Source organism: Malania oleifera, chromosome 7 (genome assembly GCF_029873635.1).
Source record: "Malania oleifera isolate guangnan ecotype guangnan chromosome 7, ASM2987363v1, whole genome shotgun sequence".
Classification (NCBI taxonomy): domain Eukaryota; kingdom Viridiplantae; phylum Streptophyta; class Magnoliopsida; order Santalales; family Ximeniaceae; genus Malania; species Malania oleifera.
Genome location: NC_080423.1, coordinates 100,064,915 through 100,087,370, shown reverse-complemented (window position 1 = coordinate 100,087,370; position 22,456 = coordinate 100,064,915). Strand labels below are relative to the sequence as shown.

The window sequence follows — 22,456 nt, the reverse complement described above, 5'->3', positions numbered from 1 at the left end:
TATTACCCTCCATGACGGGTTGTGCAGCCCGAAGGCAGGACCTGACAATGGCTGGTCGACCACTGCCGAGTCAAATATGTCTGTAAGTACGATAGGCCTGCCACACCCTAGTCCGGACTGTTAGGTGGACGTCTACAACTCTACACTGAAAGCCACACCGACTATCCATCTCCTACCCCCTTGTGGGGTGGTTAGCAAGAGTTTGAACATAGATATCTGATCTATATAGCTACGGTACCGAGCTCTTGAACTGAACTAAACTAACATCCGGGTTTTTTGTAACAAATAGTACATGATAATATATCATCTTTCATAATTACGGCCTTGTGCCGAACATTTCATAATTACGGCCTTGTGCCGAACATTTCATAGATACGACCTTGCGCTGAAATCATACATACATACGGCCTTGCACCGAAATCATACATACATACGGCCTTGTGCCGAAATCATATATACATGCGTCATTCTGAAAATAATCATTTAATCATATATTTGTAAGAATCATAATGTACTGTATACTTTCATAACTTCTCAAATCATACTGCATTCATATCATCATCATATCATAATATATTTTTTTTTCACGTAAAATAATATTCATGCCACACATTTTCTGTATAAAACCATACATTGCATTTTAAAATCATACTTCCTGGCATCTCATATATATATATATATATATATATATATATTTCAACATATCAGTAGTATTTTTCTCAAACGTACATTTCTTTCATAATTTATAGTTATAATACATGCTTTTCAGAAGATAACTTTTCTCATAAATAATAATAATTTACATGAAAATGACTGTTTTAGTTTATTCCCTTACCTGACTACTGAGAAAGCCCCTAAAGTATCCTGGTCTAACCCTCGTAGGATTTCCTGATCAATACCCTGAAACTGAAAACTCTTAGCATTAAACTTCAGTATTTCTACGTGTATATCATTTCTTTTAATTGTCTTAAGACCAAATTTGGCTTAAAAAACCTTACCTCAACTCAGGGATGATTTTCAACTTGCTTTCACCAACGATCCACTCCGGCAGATTTGGAGAGAACTTCCTTAGGAGCGTCGTGGTGACTTCAAATCGTCGAACTAGCGTAAATTCGGCCCAAAAACGAAGAGAGAGAGAACCGAATGGAAGAGATAAAGAATGAGCTTGCTTAGTTATAAAGTAACAAAATCCGGATTTTTCTATATTTATAGAACTGGATTCGTCGACGAGCCACGTCATTCGTTGACGAATCCTTTAATAATTTCGTCGACGAAATTTAGTCGACTCAAAACCTCTCTCGGTATTTCTTCATCGACGAAATTCAGTCTTCATCAATGTATTCTCTTAAACCCTCGTCGATGAATCCCCTGTATTTTTTGATGAAGCCCAGATGATTCCCCTCGGTTATTCCTTCCAAAGTGCAACGCGTTCGTCGACGAAGTCGACTTCCTCCTTCTGTTACTGTTTCCATTTCCCTTCCTCTTTATTATTTAAATCCCATTATTATTCGGGTTGTCACATTCTCCTCTCCTTATAAAATTTCGTCCTCAAAATTTACTATTCACATAATTCATCATCCCTTATTAGGAAAAATGGTCTACTTATTCTATTACTTACCCTCACTTATGGCGGAGTAATACCGTGGTTACAACTCAAGTTCTGGGAGATTACATATACCAAAAGAAATTTCCCCTCGAAACTAAAAGATCACATACTAACTAAAGTATTACATGTACTTGCAAAATAAATATTACATATTTACTTACATTTCTAATTACATTTAAACTTCTTGGAATAATTGTGGATATTTCTATCTGATCTGCTCCTTGAGCTCCCAAAAAGCCTCTTCTATCGCATGATTCCTCCATAGAACTTTTACTAAAGGAATTTTCTTACTACGTAGTTGCAGCCTTCCTTTCTGTCCAGAATCTGCACTAGTACCTCCTCATAAACTAGTGAATCACTGAGCTCTAACTCCCCATAGCTAATAATATGAGAAGGGTCTAGGACGTATTTTCTCAACATAAAAACGTGGAATACATCATGCATTCTGGATAATGAAAGCGGTAAAGCTAACCTATAGGCCACCGGCCCCACTTTCTCTAAAATCTCAAACGGACCGATAAACCTAGGGCTAAGTTTACCCTTTCTACCAAATCTCATAACTCCTTTTAATGGAGTTATCTTCAAAAATACGTGATCACCCATGTCAAACTCTAAATTCCTGCGGCGATGGTCGGTATAACTCTTTTGTTGGCTTTGAGCTGCACTGATTCTTTCCCTGATAAGCTTAACCTTATCGTACGCCTGCTGTACCAGCTCTGGACCCACAACTCGCCGCTCACCTATCTCATCCCAATACAAAGGAGATTGACATCTCCTACCGTATAGTGCCTCAAACGGTGTCATACCAATACTAAACTAGTAACTGTTATTATACGTGAATTCTACCAGCAGCATGATTGAGTCCAGCTACCTCCAAAATCTAATACACACGCTCGGAGCATATCTTTTAGTATCTGTATCGTCCTCTCAGTTTGTCTGTCTGACTGAGGATGGAATGCCGTGCTAAACGATAACTGAGACCCCAGAGCCTCCTACAAGCTCTTCCAAAATCATGGAGTGAATTGCAGGTCTTGATTTGACACAATAGATATAGGCACCCCAAGAGAACGAACTATCTCCTGAACATAAATCTCTGCCAATTGGCTGAGGGAATAACTGATCTTGATAGGGAGAAAATAGGCAGACTTAGTCAACCAGTCTACAATCACCTAAATCGCATTCTGGCCATGTGATGTCGACAGTAGCCCTGAAATAAAGTTCATGAATATATGATCGCACTTCCACTCTGGGATAAATAGCGGCTGCAACTGACCCGTTGGACTCTGGTGCTCAGCTTTTACCTGCTGGCACGTCAAGCACTGGGCTACATACTCAGCAATCTCCCTCTTCATTCCACTCCACCAGTAAAACTCTTGCAGATCCCTATACATTTTCGTACTGCCAGGATGAACTGTATACAAGGATCTGTGAGCCTCATTTAAAATAGTCCTCCTAATGTCAACATCAGCAGGAACACACAGTCTGGAACGGAACCGTAAAGCTCCGTCATCTGAAATGCAGAATTCCTCTCCCTTACCACTCAGCACTCTGTCCAATACTTCCACCAATCTGGATCTTCTTTCTAGGCGGCTTTAATTTTTTCCTGCAAAGTAGGTTGTACCACTAGGCTGGCGATACATACTGAAGTATTATTCTCTATCAATTCAATGCCAAATCTCTCTAGATCCATTATGATCGTACGATGGATCTCCATAGCTGTCAACGCTGATACTCCAGACTTCCTGTTCAGTGCATCAGCTACCACATTTACTTTCCCTGGGTGGTAACTGATAGTACAGTTAAAATCTTTAATCAACTCTAACCACCTTCTCTGTCTCATATTCAATTTCTTTTGGGTGAATAAATACTTTAAGCTCTTGTGGTCGGAGAAAATCTTGCACTACTCACCGTACAAATAATGCCTCCAAATTTTTAATGCGTGTATCACTGCAGCCAACTCAAGATCGTGGGTAGGGTAGTTCTTTTCGTACTCTTTCAACTATCTAGACGTATACGCCACCACCCTATCATGCTGCATCAATACACAACCAAGTCCCTTTAAGGACGCGTCACTGTAATAGTGTACCCCTCACCCCCAAATGGGATGATCAATACTGGCGCAGTGACTAACCTCTGCTTCAGCTCCTAAAAATTCTGTTCATAGCTGTCGTTCCATTCAAATCTAGCATTCTTCTTCGTCAGTCGTGTCAGAGGCCCTGATAAAGCTGAGAACCCCTTAATGAAATGACGGTAATATCCAGCTAAACCCAAGAAACTCCTAATTTCCTGGACGTTCCTCGGTCTAGCCCAATTCACTACCGCCTCAATCTTATTGGGATCTACAGAAATTCCATCTCCTGAGATAACATGCCCCAAAAACACAATTTTCTCGAGTGAGAAGTCACATTTACTGAATTTTGCATACAACTTCTTCTCCCTAAGCATCTACAAAACCTGCCTCAAATGTATCTCGTGCTTCTCATAGCTCATCGAATATACCAGTATGTCATCAATAAAGACAACCACAAACTGATCTAGGTATTGGTGGAAGACTTTATTCATCAAGTCCATAAATATCGCAAGAGCATTCATCAGGCCAAATGGCATAACAAGAAATTCATAATGCCCATACCTAGTCTTGAAAGCCGTCTTCGATACATCTTCTGCTCTCACCTTTACCTGATGGTAACCTGACCTGAGATCAATTTTAGAGTATACCCATGTACCCTGGAGCTAGTCAAACAAATCATCGATACGGGGTAGAGGATACTTATTCTTGATTGTCACTTTATTAATCTCTCTATAATCTATGCACATCCTCATAGACCCGTCCTTTTTATTTACAAACAGTACTGAAGCTCCCCACGACGATACACTAGGTCGTATGAAGCCTTTATCAAGCAAATCCTGCAACTGATTTTTCAGTTCTGCCAACTTTATTGGTGCCATTCGGTATGGTGCTTAAGAGATAGGCGCTGTATTTGGAAGTAGATCTATGCGAAAATTTACCTCTCGATCATGTGGCAAACCTGGTAATTCATCCGGGAACACGTCTGTAAATTCTTTCACCACAGGCGTATTGATAAACTTCAATTCATTTTCTGAAATTTATTTCACAAAAGCCACGAATCCCAGACAGCCATTCTGAAGCAGTCTCCTGGCCTGAACAACTGAGACCATCTGAGGTAAGGATTGCACTCGTGACCCTGTAAATCTAAATTCTGGTTTCCCTGGAAGTCTGAATATCACTTCCCTTGCACGACAGTCCATAATAGTAGAATTAGATGCTAGCCAATCCATGCCAAAGATAATGTCAAACCCGTGCATATCCAGCACCACCAAATCACTGCCGACTCGGTCGGTGTCGCCACTAACAGTTCAACATCTAATGATTGTATTTCCACCCCACATAATTTAACACATCCCTAGGACATAAACGAGTGTGTGGCACCAAAATCAAAAAATGCAATAACTTTAAATGAAAACATACTAACAGTACCTGTCACCATGTCGTCGGTCGCCTCAGCATCGCCCGACGTCAAAGTGAAAACCCTAGCTGGGGCCATATTCTTCTACTAGCCTCCACATGGCGCCTGGTAACCTCCTCGTGCAGGTCTAAGAGCAGGAGCAACTCCAATCTGTGTCGGACACTCCCTTATCATATGTCCTAACTCCCCGCACCTGTAACAGACACCTCGCCCAACACGACACTCTCCTGGGTGCCTCTTCCCACAAGTCGAGCAAACTGGAGATGGTTGTACACCCTGGAAATCGCGATTCCCGGTCTCCTGTCTCCGGTCCATATAGTAGCCACCGCTCTTCCACAAACCACGTCCAATCCCTTGCTAGGAACTAGAACGTGTGGATCTCTTCTTCTACCTCTGCTCCTCAGCCTCCAATCGCTCACCAATCTTTGCTATAGTGGCTCTATCCACTAGCTTAGAAAAATCCTACAACTTCAGAATCGATACCTGCTTATAAATTTCTCTCCTTGAGCCTCTCTCAAATTGTCGTACCTTTTTCACCTCATCTAAAATAATGTATGGGGTGAAGCGAGATAGCTCGATGAACCTCGCGTACTGTTGTACCGACAGCTGTCCCTGCTTCAGATTCAAGAACTCCTCAATCTTAGCCTCCTTAAAAGAGGCTGGAAAATACCTGTCGAAAAATATTTCTTTAAACCGCTGCCACATTATCTCCACAGGTATAGTCCTCTGCTGCTCTAAAAGTCTCATTGCTGACCACCATCTCTCGGCCTCCCCAGTCAGTCTATAGGTGGCAAACAACACCTTATGCTCCTCTGAACATTGCAACACTACAAATATTTTCTCTATCTCCTGCACCCAGTTTTTCAGCAACTGTAGGATTTGTCCCTCCTGAGAAAGCCGAAGGACTCATCTTAATAAACTTCTCAATTGAACTACCGTGGCCTGCCAATGGACCATCCGTTTCCTTCGAACTCTTGGCAATTTTTGCCATAACCTGATGTGCCACGCTGCGTAAGACAGTATCTGAATCACTACCCGCAGCGCTTGACGGTCTAGCACCCTCACTCCTACTGGCGTGGGCACTATTGCCACCAAGGTCCATCTTGAAAAACATGTAACTTAACTCAAAACCCCTTCACTATACATATCACTCAACTAATATATTCTCCTAATTAACTCGTCACTCCTGATCTTAATTCAAGGTTCAATCTTGCAACCTAGATACCTAACCCAACAACAGTTTACCATGACTTTCCTGAAATCGTCATCCCAGGAAAATCATACAAACCACCACGGAAGTCCTATACCTAGACTACAAAATTAGATCTCAAATTCCCTTATCCTATACTCTGGTATTATTACTGTTGCACTTTAGAGTCTACAGAACCTAGTATCCTAGGCTCTGATACCAAATGTAACGACCTTAATTTCTTAACATATATAATGTAACATAATAAATGGAAAAGTCTACCCGAACCCGTGGATAATGGGGACACCTGTCAATCATAGCGGAAATCTAAGCAGCAGTAAATATAAAACTAAATCATCAATCCATAAAACGTAATACCATAGTTTACTACAACATCAAATAATTGTATTTATATATAGCCACCAAAACATCAAAATAACTCTAGGATCAAACGCAAAATAATCTTGATCCTAGTACAAAATCTCACCCTCCTAGTGGGGTAATATCACTGACTCCATGGCGGCCACGACCCGCCGATCACTCAGGGTCTTCTGAAAAATATATTTAGTGTGGGGGTGAGACGCTTTTCAGTAAGGGAAAATAAACTAAATATAGTTGTATGGCAACATGAACATTTAATGCAATTATACATATACAGTACATTTCATATTTTCGTAAACGTTCATCATATCATACTGAGTAATCACATGCTTTCATATTTTCTAATAAGTCATATCGTACATAAAACATCTATTATAATTGATAATACTGAAAACATACCCAAAATGAATAGCTAACTAATGTCATGTATTACCCCCCATGACGGGTTGTGCAGCCCGAAGGCAGGACCCGACAATGGCTGGCCGATGACTGTCGAATCAAATATGTCTGTAAGTACGATGGGCCCGCCATACACTGGTCCGGACTGCTAGGTAGACGTCTACAACTCTACACTGAAAGACACACCGACTATCCATCTCCCACCCCCTCGTGGGGTGGTTAGTACAAGTTTGAACATAGATATCTGATCTATATGGTTACGGTACCAAACTTCTGAACTGAACTAAACTAACATCCGGGTTTTGGTAACATATAGTACATGATAATATAGCATCTTTCATAATTACGGCCTTGTGCCGAACATTTTATAATTACGGCCTTGCGCTGAACATTTCATAGATACGGCCTTGCGCCGAAATCATACATACATACGGCCTTGTGCCGAAATCATATATACATGCGTCATTCTGAAAATAATCATTTAATTATATATTTGTCAGAATCATAATGTATTGTATACTTTCATAACTTCTCAAATCATACTGCATTCATATCATCATCATATCATAATATATTTTTTTTCACGTAAAATAATATTCATACCACACATTTGCTGTATAAAATCATACATTGCATTTTAAAATCATACTTCCTTGCATCTCACATATATATATTTCAACATATCAGTAGTATTTTTTTCAAACGTACATTTCTTTCGTAATTTATAGCCATAATACATGCTTTTTAGAAAATAACTTTTCTTATAAATAATAATAATTTACATGAAAATGACTGTTTTAGTTTATTCCCTTACCTGGTTACTGAGAAAGCCTCTAAAGTATCCTGGTCTAACACGCGTAGGATTTCTTGATAAATACCCTGAAACTGAAAACTCCCAGTATTAAACTTCGGTATTTTTATGTGTATATCATTTCCTATAATTGTCGTAAGACCAAATTTGACTTAAAAAGTCTTACCTCAACTCAGGGATGATTTCCAACTTGCTTTCACCAACGATCCGCTCCGGCAGATTTGGAGAGAACTTCTCCAGGAGCGTCGTGGTGACTTCAAATCGTCGAACCGGCGTAAATCCGGCCCAAAAACGAAGAGAGAAAGAGAGAGAATCGAATGGAAGAGAGAGAGAATGAGCTTGCTTAATTATGAAGTAACAAAATCCGGATTTTTCTATATTTATAGAACTGGATTCGTCGACGAGCCACGTCATTCGTCGACGAATCCTTTAATAATTTCGTCAACGAAATTCAGTCCTCATCGACAAAATTCAGTCGGCTCAAAACCTCTCGGGATTTCTTCGTCGACGAAATTCAGTCTTCGTCGACGAAGTCAACTTCCTCATTCTATTACTGTTTCCATTTCCCTTCCCCTTTATTATTTAAATCCCATTATTATTCGGGTTGTCACATTTTGGATGGTAATGTATATTGGGCTCAGACATTATATGTAATTCGCTGCATGGATAGTATGTTTGGATGGATTGAATACCTGATACCTCCCCCTTAGGGTTGGGTTAGGTGTAATATATGGTATCAGAGTTAGTTGACAGATGATGATTGATTATTATTGTTGAAAAAAAAATAGTAGAAAAATTAGGTTGTCACATTAAACTTGAGAATCAAAAAATTAATAACACTGATAGATTTTAATATCTCAAATCTCTTATGCAATTTGAAAGAAAAATTGAAGAAGATGTAGTATGTAAAATTAAAATAAGTTGGATAAAATGGAAGAGTACGTCAAGTGCGTTGTGTGATTGTAGAATACTTTTAAAATTAAAAGGAAAGTTTTATAAGATAGTTATATGACCAACTATATATGCTTTATGCTTTAGAATATTGGATAACTAAGAAATAACATGTACAAAAGATAAAAGTTGCTGAAATGAGATTGTTAAGGTAGATAAGTGGTTTAACATTAAAAAAAAAATAAAAAAATGAGCATATACGTAATAATTTAAGCATAGTACTGATTGAAACCAATACATGGGAAGGCGACTTAAATAGTGTAGACATTTGAAACACAGATCTAGTAGAGCATCAGTGAGGAGAAGTGAGTTAGTTGTCGTTTATGACATGAAAAGAGATAGAGATAGGACTAAAATAATTTGAAATGAGGTAGTGAGTAAGGATTTAACAAGCCTTAATCTAATAGAAGAAAATACTTTTGATATAATGAATTAACCGAAAAGAATTCATGTAATTGACCCTACTTAGTAGGACTTAAGACCTATTGTTGTTATTGTTGTTGTTTTTTATTTTTGATTTTGTAAAATACAATGAGAGATTTATGTCTTTTTAAAAAATCTCAAGAGAAATCCTTAAAATTTTTTAAACCTTATGAGAGATTTTTGAAAATTTTAAAACCCCAAGTAAGATTATTATCTTTTTGTCAAACCTCAAACAAGGTTAGTGTCTTTTACCCTAATAATAAAATTATTTTTTAAATAATTTTTTCTAATCGTTTTTATTTTTTTATTTAATAAATATTATTAAAATAAAATTTCATTCTAATATGCTTAAAAATTTTAAAAGTAAATATTAATAATATATAAAATTGATTTTTTATTTATCAATTTAAATATTTTATATGTTTAATTTTTTCCAATAACCAAATATAAAATAGTGAATATTTTCAATTCTTTCTTTTTTTCCTTTTTATTCCATGTCCTCTAGACTAGGGGTGAGCATAATTCGGGGAAACCCGAATTAACCGAATTAACCAACCAATTTCGGTCGGTTCGATTCGGTCAAGAAATAGGGTCGGTTCGGTTCGGCTACGCTTTTACCAATTTTCGGTTAATCGGTTATCGGTTTGGTTAATATGAATTATCAATTCGGTTAACCGAATTGATAATTAATGCTAGTGATTCTACTCTTATAGTTTAATACCAAAATATCTTTTTTATTAATAAAATTAATAGATGAGATGCTTAATTAAACTCGAATTAGTAAAAAAGTTATAATTATATTCTATTTTTAATAATTAATTTCAAATTATTTCGGTTAAATTCGGTTAACCGAATTACCAGAAAAGGTAATTTGGTCGGGTTCGGTTCGGTGAGCTTCCTTTGTTCAGTCGGTTCGGTTATTAGAAATCATTAATCGAAAATTTCGGTTAATTCGGTTAATTAACCGAATTTGGCCGAACCGACTGTTTGCTCACCCCTACTCTAGACCAGGCAAAATAGATAAAAAATTGTTAATTCAAACCGAGTCTGACCTACTTAAAATGACTCATAACTAATCTGTGTATTAAATGAATAAATGAGTTGAATATGATTTAAACTTTTCTTATGTGCTTTTAAATGAGTTGGTTGATAGATTTAAGATTTTATTCGATGGATATTTGTCAATCCATTAACAACATTAACAACTAATGTTTAAATTAATTGATAATTTATTAGGCATCAATTTACAATTACCTAGTTTCAAATTCTCAACTACTATATGTGTCTATGGGTTTGTTCTATGCTTACATTCAAACTTAAGGCTGAATACTAAATTTTCTCTTGATCAAAATAAAAAAAAAAACTATAAAAAATTACGATTTTATGATTAGTTATTAAATATTTAAAAATTATTAAGTTATAATTTTTAAAATAAATTTAATTATTATATTATAAAATAAATTATTTATAGAATTATTCCATAAAATGATCTGATTCTAACCGGTTTGTCGTCATCATAGAAAGGAGATTGAAGAAGTTGAAAAATTTCACGGGATTTTGTTTTCTATTTCAAGATGTGATTAATCTTCTTCCCAATAATAATTCCTCTAATTTTGGAGCAATTCTCTCTCTTGATTTGGGTATTGTCCGCGAATTTGGTAACTTCCTCCAATTGGTTCAAGGTTCAGCAGCCTTTCCTGTTTATAGTTTAGCCTAACATCACAATGCTTGGACGACAAGGCGATTACGAAACTAGAATTCTCAAGAAAGCGTGTTTAGATTCCTTAATTTTCCTTTTATTCAATTACAATTTCAATTTGGTTCTTTACTGCTTCAACAAGACTATACGAAAGCGTGCTCGCACTGTGGCTGGACGGCTCAAGGGTTTTTGAAGGTACTCTCTCTTCCGCGGATTTTGGAATCCCTGATTTTGTGCTCCTGTCTCTGTTCTATTGCGCAGTAGAGATTGTTAATGGATGAAACTGGATTGGGATTTGACGACAGTTGTCTGATGATTTAATGTCTTTCATGTTTTGAATCTTTATATGATTTCGTTTGTTAATTTTGACAAACCAAGTTAAGTTGAAGTGGGCGTGGGAATGTTTAAGCGTAGTTCTTATTTATTATCTCGTGCGAGATCAGGTTTTGGCGGTCGGTTTCCAGCCATCGTTGCGGAATTGCGTCTGTCAAGGTTTGCTTGGCTGTTTTCTGGGTTATTATTTGTATTTATTGCTTTATTATTTTAAAGCCAACAACTTGTTCATCCTTCATTACTTTTTTAGAAGCCAGTGATAAATTTTAAACTAGATTTATTTATTTGTATGATGAACACATTTGGTTCTAACATTGGCAGTCGCGAGACTTTGTACAAAAACTTGGTGATGTAGGACAAGCAACTGCATATCAGAAATCAGAGAGAGAATTGAGAGAATTATGAGAGAGAGAGAGAGTAGGATTACTGTGTAAAATAATTTTACACACTCAGTGACACACACATACGCATACTAAACTCTATTATTCTTATTAAAAACAAGTCTTTAGAATCGTTTTAATTCCATTTATGTATAAATACGATTTGAGTAAGTGTGCCACTGTTTGACTGTTTGTGTTCAATCTTTATGCAAAATTTCATTATTTTCTATATAATTTTCTTGATGCTATTTATATCCTTAGTTGTTAAAACAGTAATTAAGAGGCATGGGATCTTGCTAGCAATGTAGAACTAGGTTACAATAACGAATTGAAAAAGGTTTTTTTTTTTTGCTAATGACATAAGCTTCCGTTTACTGACAGCTTTTTTTTATCTTCATTAGTATATTTGATTTCATCACCCCCGCCCCCTTAGCATATGGATTTCATTCCTTACTTTATTAGTGTTGCCTTATTTTGTTATCCCTCAGTTTTTTGATGAAGCTTTTTTACATTGTCAGTTTCATTAAGGAAGTGGTTCAGTTTAAGTCTATGGAAACCACTGCAAGAGCTGCCATGACTAAAGAAAAAACTGCAGTTCCAAGTGAGGTTGGTGTATTACATTGCTTCTGTTCTTCAATGAATGCTGCTTGATTATTTTCTTATCATCTCCATTTGCAAGCGTAATTTTTTGAAAGGCAGGCCTATCCTATCAAAATAGCAATGCCCATGCTAGTTACCTAACTGCTTTGTGAGGTGCCTGTGTAGCTGCTTTATGTTCATGTCATACGCCCAGGCACATAAATAGCTGCTCAAGCCACATGTATTACAAGTGATTCATGAACGTGTTTTTGCAGTTATGCGTGTGAAGAAATGATTTGACCTTGGGGAAAACTGCATTTAATTGAATACTTTCATTGAAGACTACAACTAGAACTAGAAGAATATACTAGCATTTATTTGAACTCAAGCATCTGAACTCTGAAGTGATAATTCTTGAGAGTAATGTCATATTAAAAACAGAATTATGGCTACAACAAAGCATGGATATGAGCATTCACATTACAACATGTAAAGGAATCTCAGATAATTGACATGGTTCTGCCAAAGAGCAGTGCTGATAAGGCAGTTGCAATCATCCCATTACATCCGTAACATGGAATTATCAATTTCCTTCTTTCCGAACCTTGATTAAATCTAACTATTTAAAATAAGAAAGTCTGAATTTTTTATTTATTTTTTCAAATAATTTAAATGTACTAATCTTTTATACGTCAAGTAATTATTTGAGGTACTCAATAGATAATAGCAAATTAGAAAAATTTAGCCTTGGTGCACAAACCAAAGAGCAGTAGATAGCAATTGGTCTGATGGAACTGGGTATCTAATTGCCTTGACAACTGCCTTGGTTGTACCGTACGCCTTGCATTTTGAAAAATACCAGACCCTGGAACTCGAGCTTTGAGAATTTTTAGGAATTTAAAAATTGATTTTAAAAACAGTTGGGAGTCGCCCCATTGTAGCTAGGCTGGTTAAGCGTAGTTGTTTTTCTCTTATATCAATGACTTGAGTCTCTAAACTGCCTATAATCTTTGCACTGGGGCTAGAGCCCAAAAAAAATTGTTGAGAGTAATTTAGAGAAAATTTTAAATGATTAGGAAGAAAAGAATGGAATGACAACACATTTTATGCTTATTTTTCTTATCAATTTATATTCAATAATTAAAAATATTTATAACCTAATGGGAAGGATGTTGCATCCTAACTCGTAGGTTAAAATCAAATGAGCAACCTATCCCAATATGGAGGTACAGCTACACGCATCTTGCCCTTTCCAGATCCCCAATATGGCATGCAAGCTTTGTACATTGGGTATTGTGATTTTAATTAAAAAAATTATTTATTTTGGGCTATCCATCATTATTTCATGACAGATAAATTTCAGGACTGATTGGATAAATTTGTTCCTGCAGTGCCTTCATTCATCTAGTTGTAGCCTTAACAACTGCAACTTCACTTATTTTTTCAACTCGTCAACTGTTGAAATAGCTTGCAGACTGGAAATGGCATTCGATCCTAGAATTGTCATAATATGTAGCCTTGCTGCTTATATTTTCTTCATGGTTTCCCAGCCTTAAGATCATTTTTAATTGTATTTTTTTGATTTTTCTAAAATTGTGCTTAGTGCCTATTCTTACCTGAGCCAAATGGACACATTGCAGCTGTGTTCAGTAAAGTCTTGAACTTAGCAGAAAAGTTCTCTTGGACTCTGACTCTTGAGTTTGAACTTCTAAACATAGTCGAACTATTGAGTGGATTTTATGTAACATAACTAGATATATATTTATCATCTTGAAAGTTTTGCATTTTATTGAACTAAACTTGAAAGTTTTGCATTTTACTGAACTTAACCTCAAACCAAAAGAAAAATGAAAAGAAAAGTGATGCACTGATTTATGCAATGGTTATGGCTCAAGATTCCTGAGGCATGATGGTTACTTTTTCATAGCTTCTATTATAATCACCCATTCATTGGTACTCGTGCAAAACATTGTTGTGGGCTCAAAATCACTCGTGCAGAGTGCCTATGAAAGCTTAAGGAAGTTTGTGTACAAGCTAATTTGGCTTCCAGTTTTGATATTCTACAGCCATCATGTGCATTTATGTATTGTTAAATTAAGAACATGCTATAATTGAAATATCCTCCTACTTATGCTAATTTGTACACATGTATCTTTGATTGACAGGTTGCAAGTGGAAACTTTTCAAATGAGTTCTCAATTATATTTGTTTTAGGTGAGCCATTTACCACATTTGGTTCAGCACTCATAATTACTTGCGAGTTGCAAATGTTTTGCCTAGAGATCCATCAGTTTAGCAAACTGCTTTTGATCTGCTTATTGAAGCTTTTAAAAGCTTGATCCCAAATTGAAGTGTTTCCAGAAGTTGATTGTGCATTCCCCTTTAACCACTGTCTGAAATAGTACTAAAAGTGGATTTACATCTTTCACGTGAAATTCCTAGTTTCTCTGTTAGTAATTGCTTCAACCTCATAGATATTATTATGTTTTATAATACATGACACCAAAGCACAGGTTTGTTTGTTTTTTTTATAGGCAAAAAGTTCATGAACTACAATGGGTGCCACCAAGTGCAGGGGACTATCAAAAGCAAAATTCTGTGAGCAAAAGGGCAAATAGACGAGTTCCCCAAAAAATTCAAACCAAAGTGCATGAATGAATGGAAAAAGGATGCCAGAAAATAAAACAGGAACAGAGGTTCACTCTTTGGGCTTGAGATGCTCCTTATGAAAACTTCTCTTTAGCCTTGAGATGCTTTCCTCCATGCCTTCTGATCTCTCTCCCTCCAAGAGCTTGCATCAGCCCTAATGGAGCAATCCTCTAATCTTCCCTGCCCCAACCTTCTCCACATACTCCCAAGTCCCAACACTTCATTATTTCAGTGAAAGTGGCTGGAAAAGTCCAGGAAATTTTAAACTATTGCCAAATCACTCCACAACTATCATGCCATCAAATAATGCTTAAGGAAACGACTACTTCTGTCTCCATCATTTTTGCGCATAAAGCATCAAATCATCTGAATCATGCCTTTTAGTCTCAAAATATTACACATCAAAATTGCTTCCTAAGTGGCTGTATAAAGCGTAAATTAAGGCTGGCCACATTTTCCAAACCATTGACTTCCATATGCCTTTCCCGGGGAATTTAGCTTCTAGCAGAAGCTCTCCCGAGGGTCTCATTTGGAAACTTAAATAAAATGCCTAAAGCAAATTTATTCTGTTTTTCTTCAGGTACTATCCATAGGTATGAGCAAATCAATATCCTTTTCGTTGCAAGCTGTTTTTTTTTTTGGGAGTAATGTTTTCATTTTGGGTACAATGTTCTAACTCTTGATGGGTTATATCAAAATTATAGAGACCTCTTGGATAATTCTAGGCATTTATATTCTACTCCAAGATTAACACATTAAGGATTTTGTATTTGTTTGAGGATAATTGTTTATTTCATTAACTTTTAGCCACTTGTGGTTATTTTATGATTTTGATTGTTTTGGGTTATTTTATAATTTTTAGTAGTTTTATCCTTAGGGTTTCTTAGGGGTCGTTTGGTATCCGTATGAAAAGTTATGGAAACATAAATCAGAAACAGAAACTAAAACCTGTTTAGCTAATATTTTCAAAATTAATACTAGTTAGAAACTAAATTAAATAAATACACATTTTTCATTCTTGAATAAAAATTCAAATGTGAGAGGTGCTACTTGATCGTGGTGCCTTCCTCTTGCTTCAACTCTAAACTTTGAACATATTTATCTCCTTAGAATCAAAGACATGCACATGCAAAATAATTAAATAAAACAATCTTTTATTTTTATAAGTAGATAAATAAACAATCTTGAACCTCATTTTATTTCCAGAGGCCCTGGTGTCAGCCTTTTTCTTCTGGTTCCAATTTTTTGGGCCTGATTTTTTTAACTCCCTTTATTTTTGTCAACATTCTGTAAGTCTTCCACTTTATGCAGAAGATATATGATCCTGCTTAGTATTAAAGAAAAATTTACACATGCAAAATATATAAATAAAATAGTCTTCCTCTTTTTTTTTTTTAATCAGCAGATAAATAAAACAATCTTGTATCTCATTTGATTTCCAGCGGCCTGTTTTCCTCTGGTCCCAATTTTCCGCCTGATTTTGTTGATTCTCTGTTTTGTCCATCTTTTCTGTAAGTCTTTACTGTTTATGTAGATGAGCCAACGATATGATCCTAATAATATTTTGACAGGTGGTCCAGGCAGTGGAAAGGGCACACAATGCAACCTGCTGGTTAGGCACTTTGGGTTTACTCATCTTAGTGCCGGGGATCTTCTTCAAGCTGAAATAGAGTCTGGATCTGAAAACGGGTGTGCAAAATTTATTGTTCCTGTTAATATACAGTTTTGAAGTTAAAATTTAATTCATTGCTTCCCTTGTGTATCCCCAAAAAGTCACTGTCACTGTTGTTGTGGAGGTTGTTGTCATCACTGCAACTGCAGCGACTTGTATTTTTATTTTCCTAATTTTTTTTCATCATTGATTCCCATGATGTTTCAGAACCATGATCCTGGAGTTCAAGAAGGAAGGGAAGATTGTCCCATCTGAGGTAACTGTTAAGCTTTTGGAGCAGGCAATGCAGAGGAGCAAAAACAAGAAATTTCTCATCGACGGCTTTCCACGTAATGAAGAAAATCGCATTGCATTTGAGAACACTGTGAGGCTGCAGTTTTGTTTTTTAAAATTAGCAATTAATTTGATTCAGTTGCTAATACCGAAATTTCTTCATAGTTATATTTCACTATTTACACCTTGGCAACCATGATTAACTCAAGAATTTCTTACAGACTCTGTGTTGTGTGATTACTATTATAAATGATGTTGCAGATGAGAACTGAGCCAGATTGTGTGTTATTCTTTGACTGTTCAGAAGAAGAGTTGATTAGACGTGTACTGAATAGAAAGCAGGTTAGCTAGTTGCAGGATTTCTGCTCAATTTCATTCTGCTCTCTCTCTCTCTCTCACACACTTTTTTCCTGTGGTTTTGAAGGGAAGAGTTGATGATAATATTGAAACCATAAGAAAACGACTTAGAGTTTATTTTGAATCAACTCTGCCAGTAATCAATTACTACAGCTCAAAGGAAAAGGTGCAGAAGGTAAATCTTATCTGCTGAAGTATTGAATTTTGGTTTTTGCTTATATATTACTGTCAAGAATTTTTGAAAGGGAATGACTGATTTGAAGTTGTTACACTCAGTTTATCGAGTTCCTTGATAATAACACACCCTATAAACCAAAATAGTCGAATCCACATGCAAGCAAGATTCCTTTCAGTCCAATCGTCATGTTTTTATTGAACTCTGTGAACTGAATGCAATCAACTCCACTCAATTTATTCTCTTTTTAAAAACTCTTCCTGCTCGCTGATCAATAATATTGTTGTGAAGTAGGAATGTTTCATCATCATTACCATTACCATTACCATTTTGTTGCTTCATTTACTAAATTTGTACACTAGGGATAATCTATAATTACCATCTGATTATTTGCCCTTGTTCTTGCTGGATTAGATTGATGCTGAGCGACCCATCGAAGATGTATTTGAGTCTGTCAAAGAGTGTGTTCTCCAAGTTCTAAACCAGGAGTTGGTAGAGTGAGTCTCCCTCATCCATTTCCAAATGAAACATGCCCAGTTATATTTCACATCTTGGACACCCCCAAGTTGGCGTCCGGATGTCAGGAGGCCAAACGAAAGCACTGCATCTACTTCTAACTTAACGCTGCATATGCTCTCAGTTTGTAATCACTGAATAGAAGCGTGGAATCATTAATTATTAGATTCAGCTTGTTGATTATTTTAGTGGTGACAGAAGTTAAGACTATATTTTATGAAAACATTTACCCTATGTTTGCAGAGACCTTGAATTTAGAGTTGTATTGGATTCGATGAGATATAATATAAAATTTTATTAAAATTTGTCTAAATTCATGCAGATCCAAATTTAAGGTCAGAAATTTATGCTTCTAAATGTTGCGTTAATTTCATTAATTTTTTATTTTAAATTCTTGCCGTATTCATCTAGTCATCGTGATTCTTAGTTTTAATTGTGTTGGAACTTGATTCTATTGTGGTCGTGGAACTTCAATTTTCCATTTCAATCATTATTTTTTTTAAACAGAAAAAATAAATTTTAGAATAAAAAATTGAAACGAAGAGGATCACTATCTTCTCTTCTTGATCTCTTTCTCTCTCGGCTAGACTAATTAGTATAATTTGTATGGATGTGAGGGGAAGGAGAGAGATTGGGATGTCTGAGTGTTGTTTTCATTGTATTAGTATATGATAGGCGCCTTGTATTATGGTTCCGCATTGGATGTGTACTGGGAAGATCTTAAGCTTAGAAGAATGATTTGAACTTCAATTATGTGAGGCGCCTTCGGGGCCGGCTCAACATTTAGGCAACTGAGGTGCTTGCCTAGGGCCCCAAAAATTTTGGGCCCCTAATTTCTTTTTTAATATAATAATGTTAATATTATTTATGGAATTCGATTTGGTGAAATTAATTTTAAATAAAAATAAAAATTAAATAAAATATTAAAGGCTCCTAATTAAATCATTGTATTTGGTGAAATTAATTTTAAATAAAAATAAAAATTAAACAAAATATTAAGGATCTCAGTCGCCTAGGGTCCCATATTGTGAAAAGCTGCTCCTGGGCGCCTTGGATAGGATAAATCCGCGAGGCTAGTGGATTATAGCAATAATATTTTTTTGGAATTGGGTCTAGATTGTTATATTTGGTATTAAAGCTATTGTGAGAGTACTATCATGTAGGTGGCTCTCACATAGAATGTAAGCTACTTTGACAAGGGTGTGAGATATCAAATGGAAGAGTCTGTCACGATCCCACGTTGGATGTGTATTAAATAGATTGTGGGCTTAGAAGAATGGTTTAGACTCCAACTATGTGAGGTGCCTTTAATAGGATAAATTCGTGAGATCTGTACGCTAAAGCGGATAATCTATTTGGCATATAATCTTTCATCGGAATTGAGTCTAGGAGCATTACACCTTGCAATAACTCCCTTTCCTCAATCTCCGTACTTTGCTTTTAATTTGATTGAATTATATCCTATATATGCATGTGATTGGTTTTTTGTAACTTTTTTTAATACTTATAAAGTAATTAATTGTTCATTTTGTGCATTCCATCTTTTCATTAGTCTTGGAATCCCGTGATGAATTATTTGTATTTTGGTGTATTGAACAATAATGTATCCAGTTTTGGGTTATATTAATATTCAGATATTTTATTCTTAGTAATGAGGGATTGCTTGTTTGTGTGTGGGTTTGTATGTAATCAGATTCTAGGGAAGAGATTCTAAGAGAAAGGTAAGGAAAAAAAGGATGATGTGTTGTTTGATGATGAACTGACATGTTGTATTCTTTGATTGGTCCAAGATATCAACATAAAATCCTTCGAATTTCTCATAAGAAGAAACCCGCGAAATAGGTTTGTGCAACAACCCTTAATTGCGTTTGGAATCATAAATTTTAGATCTCAAATTTGAATTTGAATAAATTTAAACAAAATTTAATATAATTTTATTTTATATCTTCTTCAAATTTGATACAACTCTAAATCCAAATATAGAGTCTTAAGTTACCCCGAACTCAGAGCTTCAGTGTCCTCACTGAAGTGTGGAAAAAAAGAACAACACTTGGGAATGAGAGAGTGCACTGCATGGTGCAATGAATGGCAACCAATGTACCTGCATATGGAAAAACAGAGAGTCCAGAAATAGCATGCATGCAATAATACACTATAGCACCAAAGACAAGTAAACCAAAAACACCGTGAAATTTTCATTAATACCAAAGGCAGTACAAGGTGAATAGATCATTACAAGCACTTGTACCGTTTTCAAAATCATGGTGTGGAGCAGATAAGAAAATACACGGAAAATAAAAGAAAATAAAAAACAAAAGTGTGCCGCAAAAGCACAAAAATAGGTCCGAAGGCATGCCTACTCCGAGTCAGAATCGGAATTGGGGATGGCAAATGGATGTTCTAGGCAACAGCCGGATCCGGAGGGGGCATTCACAGCCCTGTTTATCTTTCAGAGCATTTCCATCATAGAACACACATTCAACAATGAAACAGAGGGCAGAGGAAAAGGTTGCTTCTTGCACTAGCAGAGAAATTGAATTACTGAAATAATGAAAAATTTCACTTTCAAGATATCTATTGAACTTTTTTCACTAGTAATAATTTTTTCTATTTTTGGGTGCAAATTAGTTGTATCTTCTGCGGATTTGGGTTACTCCAATCTTAGTAGTAGCAGGTTTAGCAGCTTTACCTGTTTCCCCAAATATCACAGTGCACTACTACTGCAGCATTGCAGCTAGAACAGGAACAAATTATACATGGATCTCTCACTCAACTTTACATGTTAAACATATGATCTTATATGTATTAATATCAAACTTATAAAATGAAAAACTTATTTTCAATATATTTATAATTTAAGAAGCAGAAGCACGAATTCTGTATATAATTTATCAGCTTGCGCCAGAAGGGAATTACAAAGTCATAATCCTTAAGAAAGCTAGCATGCATGTTTAGAGTCCTTGATTTCCATTTTGCCCAATCCCAGTTTGGGGCTTTACTATTTTACTGACTTCTAGTAAAAAAAAAGGTTTAGCAATGAATTTTCATATTTAGCTATTGGTAGAAGGAAAATATTGCCTGACGTCAGTGAAAGTGAGGGATTCAAATCTTCGGTAAACAAAAGTTCCAATGCAATGCCTTAACCGCTTGCCCATTTCTCCTACATAATGATTGTGCCCTAGAAACCAAATGAGTAATAAAAGTACTACAGGCTTGCACTCATTTGGTTATGTAGGCCTGTATCATATAGGGGACAATTGCTGCTTAAAAATAATGTCTTGTACATAAAAATAAATAAATAAAGTTTTCTACAATGCACACCTATGGCTGCAAAGATTGTCACACCACTGTTGTAGTAAGTGTTGTCAATTATAAACTTATCATATATTAGAATAGAAATGTTAAATGGATGGGTACGAATCAAGGTGAATCGGGTTAAAATGAGACAAATTTTTAGTGATCCGCTAATTTATTCATTTAATTATGCCCCCTTCATATATATTAACTTACTGATAATTATAACTAATTTTTCCTCTTAACGATGTCCCTCTACCTTTAACCTATTCTTCCTCTTAACTCATCTCTCCCTCCAGTCTTATTAATTAACATCTCCTGCATGGCTGCAGCTGCTAATAAGTAATTGTATACATATGTATGTATGCATATAGAGGGTGGAGAATCAGATTGAAACAACCAAATCAAAGATAGCACATATCATCACAGACGTGCGTCCATACATCTGGCGCAAGCGCGGGACGAATTGAAGGAAGATAATTAAAGGCGACGTGCATCATCCAGCCGTTAATGCAGACAGAGAACTTGAGGGGTAGGCCATGCATGCAGATGCTTGAAATTAAGAAAGTAAACTAATGCTTTAGACAACATTATTTACGACGTGCGGCCGGCGCGCGGCCGGCATTGACTGATTGATCAAATGCATGCATGCATGCGGCCGGCGCGCGGCACTACCTTTCGTTGGTCTTCTCATGGAGGAGGTGCCGGCGGGGGCAGACGCAACAGTAGTAGTGGAAGAAGGGCCGGCATTAATGTTAGTATGGTCGTCGGCGGGCGAGATCATTTCCCTGTAAATGCCCTCGAAGTAGTAGTCCAGCTCCCGGCAGAGAGTCTCGATAGGTTTCAGATCAGTCTGGGGGCAGGAATCGGTGGCCACCACCATAGTGATGTCTTTGATTTCATGCTTCTAGTTCACCAGAGCTTCGAAGCAAGGCACTGCTATCTTCACCACTCGATCCAGCCCCAAGCTGGAATTGCTCACAACCCTCGCTGCCATGTTTGCTGCTGCTCCTGCCATCACTAATAGTTCAGCTAATTGCTGCAAGCCTACAACGTACTTCAATTACACTACTGCTTACTCACTAGCTGCCCACCCGTTTTTGTGTGTGTGTGTGTGTGTGTGTATATCTGTATACGTACAGAGGCTAATTAATTCATGCAGGAGTCGCTGCATCAACCTCTCTCTCTCTCTCTCTCTCTCCGCTGAGACTGTAGATGGATTAATTGTATGAACGTGACGTGTTGAGAATGCCTGTGAATGTGTTGTTTTCGTTGTATTCA

General features: G+C 36.4%; 2 protein-coding genes across 4 annotated transcripts; one reads left to right on the top strand and one right to left on the bottom strand.

The window, feature by feature from the left end:
- Window positions 1-10,730: 10,730 nt before the first annotated feature.
- LOC131159662 (UMP-CMP kinase 4-like) lies at window positions 10,731-18,194 on the top strand. 3 transcript variants are annotated; one of them, XM_058114733.1, is made up of 9 exons: window positions 11,067-11,142; window positions 11,391-11,439; window positions 12,179-12,266; window positions 14,405-14,453; window positions 16,460-16,577; window positions 16,768-16,924; window positions 17,095-17,175; window positions 17,258-17,365; window positions 17,780-18,194. In XM_058114733.1, exons 3-9 carry the CDS (start codon window positions 12,210-12,212, stop codon window positions 17,864-17,866), a joined length of 657 nt encoding a protein of 218 aa, XP_057970716.1. In that variant the 5' UTR covers window positions 11,067-11,142; window positions 11,391-11,439; window positions 12,179-12,209; the 3' UTR covers window positions 17,867-18,194. The 3 variants fall into 3 exon arrangements, with proteins under 3 accessions (XP_057970714.1, XP_057970716.1, XP_057970715.1); XM_058114731.1 differs by having other exon boundaries at window positions 10,731-11,439; XM_058114732.1 differs by lacking the exons at window positions 11,067-11,142; window positions 11,391-11,439; window positions 12,179-12,266; window positions 14,405-14,453 and adding an exon at window positions 14,789-14,935.
- A 3,561-nt stretch (window positions 18,195-21,755) lies between these two features.
- Window positions 21,756-22,172, bottom strand: LOC131160964 (oxysterol-binding protein-related protein 1B). The gene is given in 1 exon segment (XM_058116831.1): window positions 21,756-22,172. A coding segment is annotated over 1 exon segment (417 nt).
- Window positions 22,173-22,456: the final 284 nt, after the last annotated feature.